General features: G+C 56.2%; 1 protein-coding gene across 1 annotated transcript in view; it reads right to left on the bottom strand.

Moving 5' to 3' along the window:
- Positions 1-6,270, bottom strand: part of FAM171B (family with sequence similarity 171 member B) — a 62,655-nt gene extending 56,385 nt beyond the window's left edge. The window contains exon 1 of the mRNA XM_025460435.3: positions 6,039-6,270. Coding sequence (XP_025316220.3) covers positions 6,039-6,255 — 217 coding nt within the window. The 5' untranslated portion in view covers positions 6,256-6,270. The remainder of the gene's footprint in view (positions 1-6,038) is intronic.
- Positions 6,271-13,721: the final 7,451 nt, after the last annotated feature.

The following is a 13,721-nucleotide window of genomic DNA, read 5'->3' as shown; positions in this document are numbered from 1 at the left end:
GCGCCTGCCTTTAGCCCAGGGCGCGATCCTGGAGACCCGGGATCAAATCCCACGTCAGGCTCCCGGTGCATGGAGCCTGCTTCTCCCTCTGCCTGTGTCTCTGCCTCTCTCTGCCTCTCTCTCTCTCTCTCTGATTATCATAAATAAAAAAAAAAAAAAAAAAAAAAAGAAAAGCTCCTTCGGAAAAGAAGTACACGAGATAGAAATCAAGTTCTCGCTCCCGCAGATTTAAGATTTCATAAATTAAGACTTAAATCTTAATCTGTTTAAGACATAGAACCTTAACATGGAGATCTCTATTTAAGGTTTTTGTATTTATTTACTTGACAGAGAGCGCGAGCACAGCAGGAAGGGGAGCAGTAGGTGCAGAGGGAGGGGAGGCAGGCCCCCCCCCACCCCGAGCAGGGCGCGTGATGCGGGACTGGACCTCAGGGCCCAGGATCCTGCCCTGAGCGCTGCAATGCTACCAGGCCTCAGCAAGCCTGGGCGTGGGTGCAGCGGGACCCACCGGGCCGGGACACTCTGGTTGCCTGGATCCCAGCGGCATGAGACATGGTGGCAGGGACACAAAGCGATTACCTCATCCTGACACAGGTGACCCGATGTGGAAGGAATCCCCTCCCGGGAATCACAGGGCGCCCAGGAGCTCCGCAGGCCTGGGACCTGGGACCTGGGACCTGGGACCTGGGACCTGGGACGCCGAGGCACAGGGATGCTGCTCACGGGGATATTGCTCGCAGGGTGCTGCCTTCAAGAGGCATCTCCCACGCTCTTTGAAGCCCACAGCAGCCCTGAAAGCTTCTGATGCACTGCCATACAACACCTAGCTTTCAAAGTTCCAGAATTTTCCAGGTAAATACTGAGGCATACCTCTCCCCGAGCTGATGGAAAGCACCGTACCCACTTCCCAGCCAAGGCCACAGGGTGCAAAGGAAATTAAGACGCATGACACTAAGCCACAGGGATGGGCATGACAGGGCAGCTGACCCAGTTCGCCGGTTGCTGGAGGAGAACCCAGGTCAGTACTCTGAAGGAAAACCTAGTTCAGTACTCTAAAGGAGCAGCCAGGTCAGTACTCTGAAGGAGCACCCACATCAGTACTCTGGAGGAGCACCCAGGTCAGTACTCTAAAGGAGCACCCAGGTCAGTACTCTGGAGGAGAACCCAGGTCAGTACTCTGGAGTAGCACCTAGGTCAGTACTCTGGAGGTGCACCCAGGTCAGTATTCTGAGGTAGCACCCAGGTCAGTACGCTGAAGTAGCACCCAGGTCAGTCCTCTGGAGGAGAACCCAGGTCAGTACTCTGAAGGAGCACCCAGGTCAGTACTCTGGAGGAGCACCCAGGTCAGTCCTCTGGAGGAGAACCCAGGTCAGTACTCTGAAGGAGCACCCAGGTCAGTACTCTGGAGGAGCACCCAGGTAAGTACTCTGGAGGTGCACTCAGGTCAGTACTCTGAGGTAGCACCAAGGTCAGTACTCTGAAGTAGCACCCAGGTCAGTACTCTGGAGGAGCACTCAGGTCAGTACTCTGAGGTAGCACCCAGGTCAGTACTCTGAAGTAGCACCCAGGTCAGTACTCTGGAGCAGCACCCAGGTCAGTACTCTGAAGTAGCACCCAGGTCAGTCCTCTGGAGGAGAACCCAGGTCAGTACTCTGGAGGAGCACCCAGGTCAGTACTCTGGAGGAGCACCCAGGTAAGTACTCTGAAGGTGCACTCAGGTCAGTACTCTGAAGTAGCACCCAGGTCAGTCCTCTGGAGGAGAACCCAGGTCAGTACTCTGAAAGAGCACCCAGGTCAGTCCTCTGGAGGAGCACCCAGGTAAGTACTCTGGAGGTGCACTCAGGTCAGTACTCTGAGGTAGGACCCAGGTCAGTACTCTGAGGTAGCACCCAGGTCAGTACTCTGGAGGAGCACCCAGGTCAGTACTCTGAAAGAGCACCCAGGTCAGTACTCTGGAGGTGCACCCAGGTCAGTACTCTGAAGCAGCACCCAGGTCAGTCCTCTGGAGGAGCACCCAGGTCAGTCCTCTGGAGGAGCACCCAGGTCAGTACTCTGAAGGAGAACCCAGGTCAGTACACTCAACTGCAGGCGAGCTAGAGCTTTGTTCCAAAAACCCTATTGGGTCGTTCCTCCTCGGCCACATTAGAAACATTACAAAACCTGCACCGACGCAAACTGAGCTCCAATTCAGCACAGAGGCACGTGCTTCGCAGCCAGTAGCCAAGAGCAAGCAAGAGCTCCCTTGGGTCACTAAGGTCCTGGAAGGAGCCGGGATTGCCCCGCCCGGGGTGATTAGGGGAATTCGAGCAGTAGCTGTGTCTCGCTGCAGGCCAGGGCTGGCCGGGGAAGGAGGCCGGCGGGGACCTTCTACGGCCACGTGCAGGGGGTGGTCACGGAGCCGATCCGCGTGCCAAAAACACAAAGTAGTACAGTTAGGGTGCGTCCACCTCAAGGCTGTCAGTCCTCCCCACCCCGGCCCCCCAGAGCCCGCAGTGGGTCTGGCTGCACGTGCGGGGAGACAGCGGCGCGGGGGCTCCCAGGCGGCGCTTCTAAAGGCTCCTCTACTGACCGGTACATCCGACGGTCTCCAGACCCGAAAGGCCACAACACGGTCAGTGAAGCGTACGAACGTTTCACACCACGCATCTCTGTCTCTCCAGAAGCTTCTTCTGCATGCAGAAGACCTTCACAAAGGTTCGAGGAGGTGCCCCGTGTCTGTGCCTCACGCGGAGAATCGGAAACGGGGCTCGTGATTTTCTCCAGCTCCCCTCGCCCCCCAGCAGGCCGCCCGCCTCAGGGGCCGTCGGAGCGGGCAGGATACGGTTTCCAGCTACCGCCGGCGCCCAACTTAATTCTGCCCCCTGGTCTCTCGGTATTTATTTCTAACAAACGCTGGTGCCGGTGGGGAAACCCGAGCTGCCACGTGCAGCGGCGGAGCCACCGGGCGGCCCCCAGCCCTGGTCCCTGCGCCCACCGCTCTGCAAAGACGGCGTCGTACAAGGTAATGAGAAAACAGACAATTTTTTTAACCCGCTGATTATTGTAATCCCATATTCAACTCCTTCACCCCCACCTCTAACTGCTCAGCAACACGGACATAGAGCACAGGAACCTTGAGACTGCGGGAACCCAGGATACGCAGCCCCGTCAACGCTCAGCTCCTCCACGACGCCCCGACGAGGCTCACACACCGGTCACTTTTCTGAGTTTTGCCCGTGACAAGGCCCGTCGTTCTTCACGTAACACGTCCAGAGAATCAGAAGCACCAAACGGAGTCGAGGAATTAACTCAAGTCCCTGCCAGGTATTTGGAGGTGTATTAATACCTCCTGGGTCAGAAGAGGATTGGAAGTGCCCTCGGGTGAAGACTGGCGACAGGCCGCGCTCAGAGGAGGATAAACACGAAAGTAGCTAAAGATCTAAACTTCTTTTTTTTTTTTTTTAATTTTTTTTTTTAATTTTTATTTATTTATGATAGTCACAGAGAGAGAGAGAGAGAGAGAGGCAGAGGGAGAAGCAGGCTCCATGCACCGGGAGCCCGACGTGGGATTCGATCCCGGGTCTCCAGGATCGCGCCCTGGGCCAAAGGCAGGCGCCAAACCGCTGCGCCACCCAGGGATCCCTGTCTAACATTTCTTTACTTTTACATCATCCCCTGCTGACCCCCGGGACGGAATTTCACAAGCTACCCCAGCAGCACAGACTTGATGCCGGCAGCTGTGCGCGTTCACTTTACTCACTTGTTCAGCCGACTGAGCCGAGCCTCGGCGCAACCCGCGCTCTTCCAAGTACTTGGAACACGGATAACCGGACGGACCGTGAGCAGGGCGCGGGCCCGAGGGCTCCCGACGTTCCGGGAGGAGGAGGCGGGCCCGCAGGACAGGCTGCAGGTAGCCAGGGCCCCGGGAAGAAGCCACGCAAAGGGGTAGCGGCGCTGCTCAGGAAGGGCGACTTCGCCACAGTGACAGCCAGCACGCCCGGGACGTCAAGCCTCGGAATTCCAGAGAAAATGGCAGGTGCAAAGGCCCCGCTCGCAAATGGACCACACGGAGCCCGTGTGCTGTGGCTGTTCCGGACTGAGACCGGGTCAGAGACGGAGGGGGGTGCATAGGGAGGGTCTACGCCTCGGGGCCTGGCATCTGGTGTGAAGGGAAAGGGCGGCCCCTGGAGGGCCGTGAGTGATCCTATGTCCCGTTTCTCAAAAGGTCACCAGCCGTGAGGGAACCGCAGGACAAAGGTTGCAGAGAGACATCTTCACTCGTCTATTGCTTGTATCTCCCTATAGGACTCATCGATGGACACCGCAGGGACCAGAACCCCAATCAACTGAACGGCTCCCTTGTCTGCCCCTGGCTCTGGGGAGTTTGTGGTTCAGGGAAGAGCCCAAGTCACAGTAGGTCACTCCGCAGGCCCTAATGGGATCTACTAGAGAGTGATCCCTTTATCCGGGTTGAGCTAATACATAAATAAGACAAACATTGGGACAAACATTGGGACGCCCCGGTGGCTCGGCGGTTGAGCGTCTGTCTGCCTTGGGCCCAGGGCGTGACCCTGGAGACCCAGAATCGGGGTCCTGCACTGGGCTCCCTGCATGGAGCCTGCTTCTCCCTCTGCTTGTGTCTCTGCCTCTCTCTCTCTGCCTCTTTCATGAATAAATAAATCTTTAAAAAATAAAAATAAAAATAAGACAAACACTGCCAGGCTGTGGAACAAGGACGGTTTCCAGAGACATTTTCACAGGTGTCCTCATCTGCAGCTCGGTGCCACAGTTCTCCCGCCGTCGCAGTTTTTCATGACCCGCATCTGCACACAGACCCGCGGGGTCAGACCCGGGGTCACGGATTACGGTTCCTGGGGGAGGCCGGGTCAACACGGGGTCGCTCAGGGGTGCGGGTGCCTGGCCGGGGTGCCCCACGCTGGGGCTGGGCCTCCTGAGCATGCTCTGGGGTCCTGGGGTCCTGGGATCCGGGCGGGAGACCCCTGGGGGGCTACGGGCCTGCAGCGCGCGGGCGGGGGGGCTGGGTCACCTGGGGGGGGGGGTGCTGAGCTCTACCCTGCAGGCGGACGGGGGGGGGGGGGGGGGGGGGGCTGAGCTCAACCCTGCAGGGGGACGGGGGGGGGGGGCTGAGCTCGACCCTGCAGGCGGACGGGGGGGGTGGGGGGGGGCTGAGCTCGACCCTGCAGGGGGACGGGGGGGGGGGGGGTGGTGGAGCTGAGCTCGACCCTGCAGGGGGACTGGGGGGGGGCTGAGCTCGACCCTGCAGGGGGACGGGGGGGGGGGGGCTGAGCTCGACCCTGCAGGGGGACGGGGGGGGGCGGGTGGTGGAGCTGAGCTCGACCCTGCAGGGGGACTGGGGGGGGCTGAGCTCGACCCTGCAGGGGGACGGGGGGGGGGGACTGAGCTCGACCCTGCAGGGGGACTGGGGGGGGGGGGGCTGAGCTCGACCCTGCAGGGGGGCGGGGGGGGGGTGCTGAGCTCGACCCCGCAGGCGGACGGGCGGACTCCACCCCTCCGGCCCACTAGCAGCACCTTGCGCAGGACCAGGCAGCAGGATGTTTGCACAAGAAGAAAGGTGGGAGCGCGGGTCGCGGTGCGGGAGCCGGGGCGCAGCGGCCCAGCCTGCCGGAGCCCTGATGCTCGCTCTTCCTCCTCCCCCCGCGGGCAGGCGGCCTGGGCGGGCCCCCTGCTGCCCCGCAGCCCGCCCCCGCCCCAGAGCCCCGGCACCTGCGCGCTCGGCGCCGCCAGCAGGGGACCAGCAGGGGACGGCCGCGGGGTCCCGACGGCGCTGAGGGACGCGGCCTCGCCCCCGCCCCGCCCCGCCCCGCCCCGTCCTCCATCTCCCGGGCTGTTCCATCGTGTCTCTCGGCGGGTCCGTGGAAGGAGGCCTGCGGGCCGACGTGCAGCCTCCCGGGAGGGGCGGGGGGCGCGGGGGCCCCGGCAGGTGGGCGCGCACCGGGCGGGGCGGGGCGAGGCGAGGCGAGGCGGGCCGGGCTCCCTCCCCCCTCCCCCTCCCCCTCCCCCCCCCCGGCGGCACCTACCTGCGGCGGGCGCGGTGGGCGAGGGCGCCGGGGGCCCCGGCCCGTCCCGCGCGGCCTCCTCCCGCTGCCGCTGCCGCTGCCGCTGCTGCTGGATGAGGCTCAGGTCGGAGCGGCCGAGCTCGGCGCGGGCGGCCGCGGGGACCAGGCGCGCGCTCAGCAGCACCGCGGCCAGGCCCAGCAGCACCGCCCCGGGCACGCGCCGGCCGAGCCCCGCCATGGCCGACAGCCCGCGGGCCGCGGGGGCATATTGCGGGCTCCGGCGGCGGGGCCCGGGCTGCGCGCTCCCGCTCCCGCCCCCGCTCCCGCCCCCGCTCCCGGCCCCGCTCCCGGCCCCGCTCCCGGCCCGCTCCCGCTCCCCGGCTGCCTCGCTCCCTCGCGCTCGCGCTCGTGCAGTCTGCGGCACCCAGCCTCGCTGGGAGGAGGAGGAGGGGCGGGAGGAGGGGCGAGGAGGGCGGCGAGGGCGGGGAGGGGACGGGAGGAGGGAGGGAGGGAGGGAGGGAGGGGAGGGGAGAAGACAGGCGAGGGATGGAGGACAGGGTCTGCAGGAAGAGGGAGGGGTCCGGGGAGGAGGGGGCGGGGCTTGTGGGAGGAGGGGAGGGGTCCACGGGAGGGGGGGGGGAGGGGAGGGCGGGCGCTGGAGGAGAGGGTCTGCAGGAAGAGGGAGGGGCCCGCGGGAGGAGGGGCGGGGCTTGCGGGAGGGGGAGGAGCCCGCGGGAGGGGGGAAGGGTCCGCAGGAGGAGGGGAGAGGAGGGCGGGCGCTGGAGGAGAGGGTCTGCAGGAAGAGGGAGGGGCCCGCGGGAGGAGGGGCGGGGCTTGCGGGAGGGGGAGGAGCCCGCGGGAGGGGGGAAGGGTCCGCAGGAGGAGGGGAGAGGAGGGCGGGCGCTGGAGGAGAGGGTCTGCAGGAAGAGGGAGGGGCCCGCGGGAGGAGGGGCGGGGCTTGCGGGAGGGGGAGGAGCCCGCGGGAGGGGGGAAGGGTCCGCAGGAGGAGGGGAGAGGAGGGCGGGCGCTGGAGGAGAGGGTCTGCAGGAAGAGGGAGGGGCCCGCGGGAGGAGGGGCGGGGCTTGCGGGAGGGGGAGGAGCCCGCGGGAGGGGGGAAGGGTCCGCAGGAGGAGGGGAGAGGAGGGCGGGCGCTGGAGGAGAGGGTCTGCAGGAAGAGGGAGGGGTCCGGGGAGGAGGGGCGGGGCCCGCGGGAGGGGGAGGAGCCCGCGGGAGGGGGGAAGGGTCCGCAGGAGGAGGGGAGAGGAGGGGTCTGGGAGGAGGGGAGAGGAGGGCGGGGCGTTGAACGAGACGTCTGCAGGAAGATGGAGGGGTCCGGGGAGGAGGGGGCGGGGCCCGCTGGAGGAGGGGGCGGGGCTTGCGGGAGGAGGGGAGGGGCTTGCGGGAGGAGGGGCGGGGCCGCGGGGGAGGGGAGGGGTCGGGTTCGCAGCGCGGCCCCGGGGTGCGCGGATGGGGCGGGGCGGGGCGCTGCCCGGAGGGTGGCAGAGAAGGGAGAGCCCCGGGGGAGGGGGAGGGGAGGGAGGGGAGGGGCCGCCCCGGGGGCGCGGACGCGAGCGGGGCCCCGGGGCCGGGCAGGTGGCTGCGGCGAGCGGCGAGCGCGGCTGCAGGCGGCAGGTGCCTCCACGGGGCCGCACGGTCGGGAAGGGAGGACGGACGAAGGCGCGCGGGGCGACGGCGCGGAGGTGCCGGGGGAGGCGGGAGGCGGGAGGCGGGAGGGCCCGCGAGGCGGCTCCAGGCCGCGGGCGCACAGGTGCTGGGGTCAGGTGGGCGCGCGTGTGCAGCCGGGGGCGGGGGGTCGCCTGGACGCCGCCCCGCCCCCCGTAAGGTCAGCCGTGGTCGGTGACAGCCCGTCGTGCACCCTCGGGGCTCAGGTGCCCATTTCCCTGATTGGATCGCCCCTTTGCACGCTCAGCATCTTTCTGCATGTAGCTCGCGATACTGACTCCCTGGGAAAAAACCCAAACAGTTGTCAGTAGCGACCACGTCCGCTGCGCTGCAGGGTATGAACCTACATGACCGCAAAGGAAGCAACACCAGCTGCGGGAGCCACAGGCAGGCAGCTCTGTCCCACCCCCCCCCCCGCCCCCCTGTACCCTCAGAGCAGACCCCACGGGGAGCTCGCAGCGTCCTACCACGTGGTCCCCGGGGAGCAGCGCGGCTGCGGCCTGCCCGACCCTGCCCCAAGTGCCTCCACCTCACCTCTCTGCACCGCTGGAAACGTGTACTCACGTTTGCATTGCTTGTTAGTGATTTTTAGACAAAAAGGAATTACGTGAGCTTCATAGGTTTGGGGAAATATGCCCAGGTGAGGCCCCTCACACTGAACAGCACTGCAGCCCCCCGGCTCCGCCTCGCTTCTGTGGCCAAGAGCTCCCGGGTGGGAGGCTGAGTGCACAGGCCCCTCGTGGGCCCATCAAGCTGTTTCCGTTGCATTTTCTTCCCCGTTGCCTCTGCTCCTGGAGGGAGGAAGGGGGAATGGAGACAGCTCCAGGAACCTGCGGGGCAGACCAGAAGGAAGGGAATGCGGCCAGGATTTCTGTCCTCTGCCTCCGAGTCTTCTGGAGTATGTTAGAAACTGACCTTCCAGAGGCAAAACCGCTGATTCCATGGCCCCAGTCGAGCGTGGACATCAAGTCTTTGGACACTATGGACCGTTTAAAAAAATAAACTTTATCAAGATGGTTTTCAGATGATTTTTAAATGCAACATTACTCATAGAGCTTAGGCCCAATTTCAGTGCAATATGCAAAAGCCGTATTATCTGATGCAACCAGAGCCAGTAGTGAATCCAAAATAAGAGGCCAAAGAAATAAATATATCTTAAATATGTTTTTTTTTATTTTATTTATTTATTCATGATAGAGAGAGAGAGAAAGAGAGAAAGAGACACAGGCAGAGGGAGAAACAGGCTCCATGCAGGGAACCCGACATGGGACTCGATCCCGGGTCTCCAGGATCAGGACCTGGGCCAAAGGGAGGCACTTAAACCGCTGAGCCACCCAGGCTGCCCCTTAAATATGTTTTAGACTGCTTATTTTACCTTAAAGTAGGCAAATGGACATTTATTTACCAAACTTCTAATGTAGGACCAAGGTTTCTTTTTAAGTATCTAGCCACAGCCTAGGGTTTGAAGTCATAAACCACAATCATAATACACCTCTGTGATTTGCAGTTTAAATAGAAAGTTCTTAAAGCCTCTTGACAAGCAATCCGAGGGCTGAATCTGTTGAAAGTTTTCCCCCAAATTTTACAATTTTCTCACCCACTTAATATTAAACTTTGCTTTCATAGAAAAATACACTGTTCAAATTTATATTTCATCCATTCCTTAAAATACATAGAACTGGCAAAAACGACGGACTTTCGGCACACACACAAAGCGACCCGGGCGAGCAAAACCGAGCAAGCATTCAGGAAGGTGTGTCCTGCTAACCGCCTGTGCGTTACCCGCCAGCCAGCGTGTTTTACAAAGGAATGGCAGGTGCCAGCACCATCACGCAGCAAAGCACACCACCGTGTATATATCATGTAATCATTCTGCCCTCCCTGAGATCTACTGGTACCTCCCAACTGCTCTTGGCACTAGGTCCATAATCCCTGATAGACTTAGAAAGCCATTTACAATCTGTCCCCTAACTACCCAGGCTCACACACACACACACACACACACACACACACACAGCTCTCCAGAGAGAGAAAGGGGATTTGTTTTATCACCTTAAAGCTAGACTTATTTGACTTGCCCCTGGACCTTCACATATTGGCTTTTTGCGCCTGAAACTCCAGTCCTCACCTCTTTAATTGATGAACTCCCAGAGAGCCTTAAGGGTTAGTTTACACCACATTAACAAAATGAAGAACAAAAATCATACAATCATCTTAGTAGATGCTTTAGAAAAAGCATCTGACAAAATTCAACATCCTTTCATAAGAAGAAAAAAACCTCTCAACAAATTAGATATTGAAGAAATGGACCTCGATATGATAAAGGCATATATGACAAGCCCACAGCTAATATCATATTCAATAGTGAAAGCTGAAAGCTTTTTCCTCCAAGATTAGGAACAAAACAAATATGCCCAATCTCGCCATTTTAAATAAATATAGTACTGTGGGGGAATCCCTGGGTGGCTCAGCGGTTTAGCGCCTGGATCAGCCCAGGGTGTGATCCTGGAGTCCCGGGATCGAGTCCCGCATCAGGCTCCCTACATGGAGCCTGCTTCTCCCTCTGCCTATGTCTCTGCCTCTCTCTCTCTCTCTCTCTCTCTCTCTGTCTCTGTGTGTCTCATGAATAAATAAATAAAATCTTTTTTAAAAATTTAAAAATAAAATAAATAAATATAGTACTGGAAGTTCTAGCCAAAGCAATTAGATAAGAAAAGGAAATAAAAACCAAGCCAGAGAGGAAGAGTAAAATTATTTGCAGATGACATGAACTTACATATAGAAAGTCCTGAAGATTCCATCAAAACTGTTTGAACTATTAAATAAATTTAGGAAAGTTGTAGGATACAAGATTAACATAACAAAAATCAGTTGCACTTCTATACACTAATAATGCACTATTCAAAAAAAGAAATCAAGAAAATTCCATTTACAATAGCCTCAAAAACAAAAGCAAACAAACAAACAAAAAACCTTAGGAATAAATTTAACCAAGGAGAGGAAAGATCTGTACACTGAAAACAGTAAAACATTGGTGAAAAAAATTAAGACACAAAAGTGATGGATAGATATCCATTGTTCATGGATTGAAAAAAATTAATATTGTTTAAATGTCCATACTCCCTTCAGCAATCTGCAGATTCAATGCAATACCTAATGAAAATTCTAGTGGCATTTTTCACAGAAATAGAAAAAATAATCCTATAATTCATATGGAACCCTAAAAGAATATGAATTAGCCAAAGCAATCTTGAGAAGAAAAAAAAAAAAACCAACCTGGAGACATAACACTACTGGATTTCAAAATATGCTATGAAGCTATAGTAGACCAAACAGTGTGGTACTGGTGTGAAAACACACTGGGCAAAGGGAACAGAATAAGGAGCCCAGAAATAAATCCAAACATTCTTCAATAAATGGTAATGGGAAAACCAGTTATCCACATACAGAATAATGAAATCAGACCCTATCTCAGTCTATAAACAAACAAAAAAAAAAAAAAAAAACAACTCAAATGGGTTAAAGACAGGGCACCTGGGTAGTTCAGTCAATTAAGCATCTGCCTTCAGCTCAGGTCATGATCCTGGGGTCCTGGGATGGAGCCCTGCATTGGGCTTCCTGCTCAGCGGGGAGTCTGCTGCTCCCTCCCCCTCTGCTCCTCCCTGCCACTCATGCTCACTCTCTCTCAAATAAATAAATAAATAAATAAATAAATAAATAAATAAATATCCAAAATGGGTTAAAGACTTAATTACACTACCTGAAACTATAAGACTACTGGAAGAAAACATAGGGGACAACTTCTTGATATCACTTTTGTCAATGGTTTATTGGACATGACACCAAAAGCACCAGCATTAGAAGCAAAAAACAAGTGAGACTACATCAAACCAAAAATCTTCTGCACGGCAAAGAAAACAATCACCGGAGTGAAGAGACAATCTATAGCATGGGAGAAAATATTTGCAAACCACACATCTTCTAAAGGGCTAATATCCAAAATACATGGGGAATTTAAACAATAGCAAGAAAACAATCCAATTTAAAAATGGGCAAATAAAATAGCCCAGAAATTGACTATGCAAAAATTGTCAATTAATTTATGACAAGAGACAGGAATATGCAACAAGGAAAGGACAGTCTCTTTAATAAATGGTGCTGGAAAGGCTGAACAGCCACATACAAAAGAATGAAATGACTGTTATTTGACACTATATACAAAAACTAACTCAAAATGGATTAAAGAGAGGAGGGGCAAGTGGCTGGCTCAGTCGGTGGAGCATGCGACTCTTGATCTCACGGTTGTGATTTTGAGCCCCATGGTGCGTGTAAAGAGTACTTAAAATATATTTTTTAAAAAAAAAGATTGAAGACTTGAGTATAAGACTAAAACGCCTAGAAGAAAACCTAGGCAATAAGTTCCTTGACATGCACCTTGACAGTGAGTTTTTGACTTCTGAAAGTCAAAAGTCTTGTGAAGTTTTGCTTCTGACTCCAAAAGCAAAGGCAACAAAAGCAAAAATTACAAAAATCTAAGTACATCAAACTATAAAGCTTCCACACAGCAAAGGACACCCATCAGCAAAATGAAAAGGCAATCTACGGAACAGGAGAAAATATTCATGAATAACATATCCAATAAGGAGTTAATACCCAAAATATATAAAGAACTCACAGAAATCAGTAGCAAAAAAATCCAAACAGTACGATTTAAACGTGGGCAGAGGATGTGAACAGACATTTTACAAAGACGACAGGCGGACGGCCACCGGGCGCGTGACGAGGCTCACCGTCATGATCCTCAGGGAGACGGGAGCCAAAACCACGGCGAGCCTTCACTTCACACCTGCTAGAATGGCTCTTCCCAAAAAGACAAGAAATAATACGTGTTGGCAGGATGTGGAGAAAAGGGACCCCTCGGGCACCGTTGGTGGGAATGTAAATTGGTGCAGCCTCTCTGGAAAACAGTGTGGAGGGTCCTCGAAAAACAAAACAAAACAAAACAAAAATAGAAATACCGTACAATCTAGCAATTCTTCTTCTGGATCTTTACCCAAAGAAAATGAAAACACGAATTCGAAAAGACGACCGCACCTCCAGGTTCTTCGCAGCCCTGTTTCGGTAGCTAAGATACGGGAACAACGTGAGTGTCCTCCGGTGGATGGATGGACAAAGAAAATGTGTTACACACACACACACACACACACACGAAGTACAATACATTTTAACCATAAAAAAGAATGAAATCTTGCCGTTAGTGACAACACGGATGGACTCTGAGGGTGTCATGCTAAACAAAAGAAGTCAGAAGGACGAACGCGTGTTTATGGGGAATTCAGCAGGAACAACAACAGGGCGAGCTCTCGGTACAGGGAGTGGGTTGGTGGTCGCCTGAGGCAGGGGATGGAGGTGGGAAGAACAGGTGAAGGTGCCAAAAGTTCCAAACCTCCAGTTACAGCATAAATAAGCTGTGGGAACGTGCTGTAGCGTGGTGCCCGTAGCGCAATGCTGCGTTGAGTCCCTGAAGGTTGCTAAGGGAGCCGATCTTTACATGCACGCGTGTACATGAAGCGTATACAGCGACTGCTCATGCTGACGGCCATTACCTAGGCCGAGTGCGATGATCATTTTGCAATATATGCAAATATCCAATCATTATGTCATACATCTGCAGCTAATAAACATAATGCTAAATGTCAAGTATACCTTAATTAAAAAAAAAAAAAAAAAAGAAAACACAGAACTCTCCAGACTGATCCACAGAATCAACGCCATCCTTATCAGAACCCAAGATGACTTCTCTGGAGAGACCGGCAAGCCGATTCTAAAGTTCCCGGGAGATTGCAGGGGAACTGTGACCCCATTACAGCCGCGACGACAAGCAGCGGCTGGGCTCGCCGGCGTCCCTGCTGCCCGCAGAAGGCCCAGATGGGCCCGGCTGCAAAGCGTTTGCCTGAACCGAGGAGACGTGTCTTCCAGGACCAGCCCCGCAGGACGTCTGACCCGAGGGTGCGCGCCTAG

Source organism: Canis lupus, chromosome 36, assembly GCF_003254725.2.
Source record: "Canis lupus dingo isolate Sandy chromosome 36, ASM325472v2, whole genome shotgun sequence".
NCBI classification, from domain to species: Eukaryota; Metazoa; Chordata; class Mammalia; order Carnivora; family Canidae; genus Canis; species Canis lupus.
Note: the sequence above shows the minus strand (reverse complement) of the source record. Positions and strands in the feature narration are given on the sequence as shown.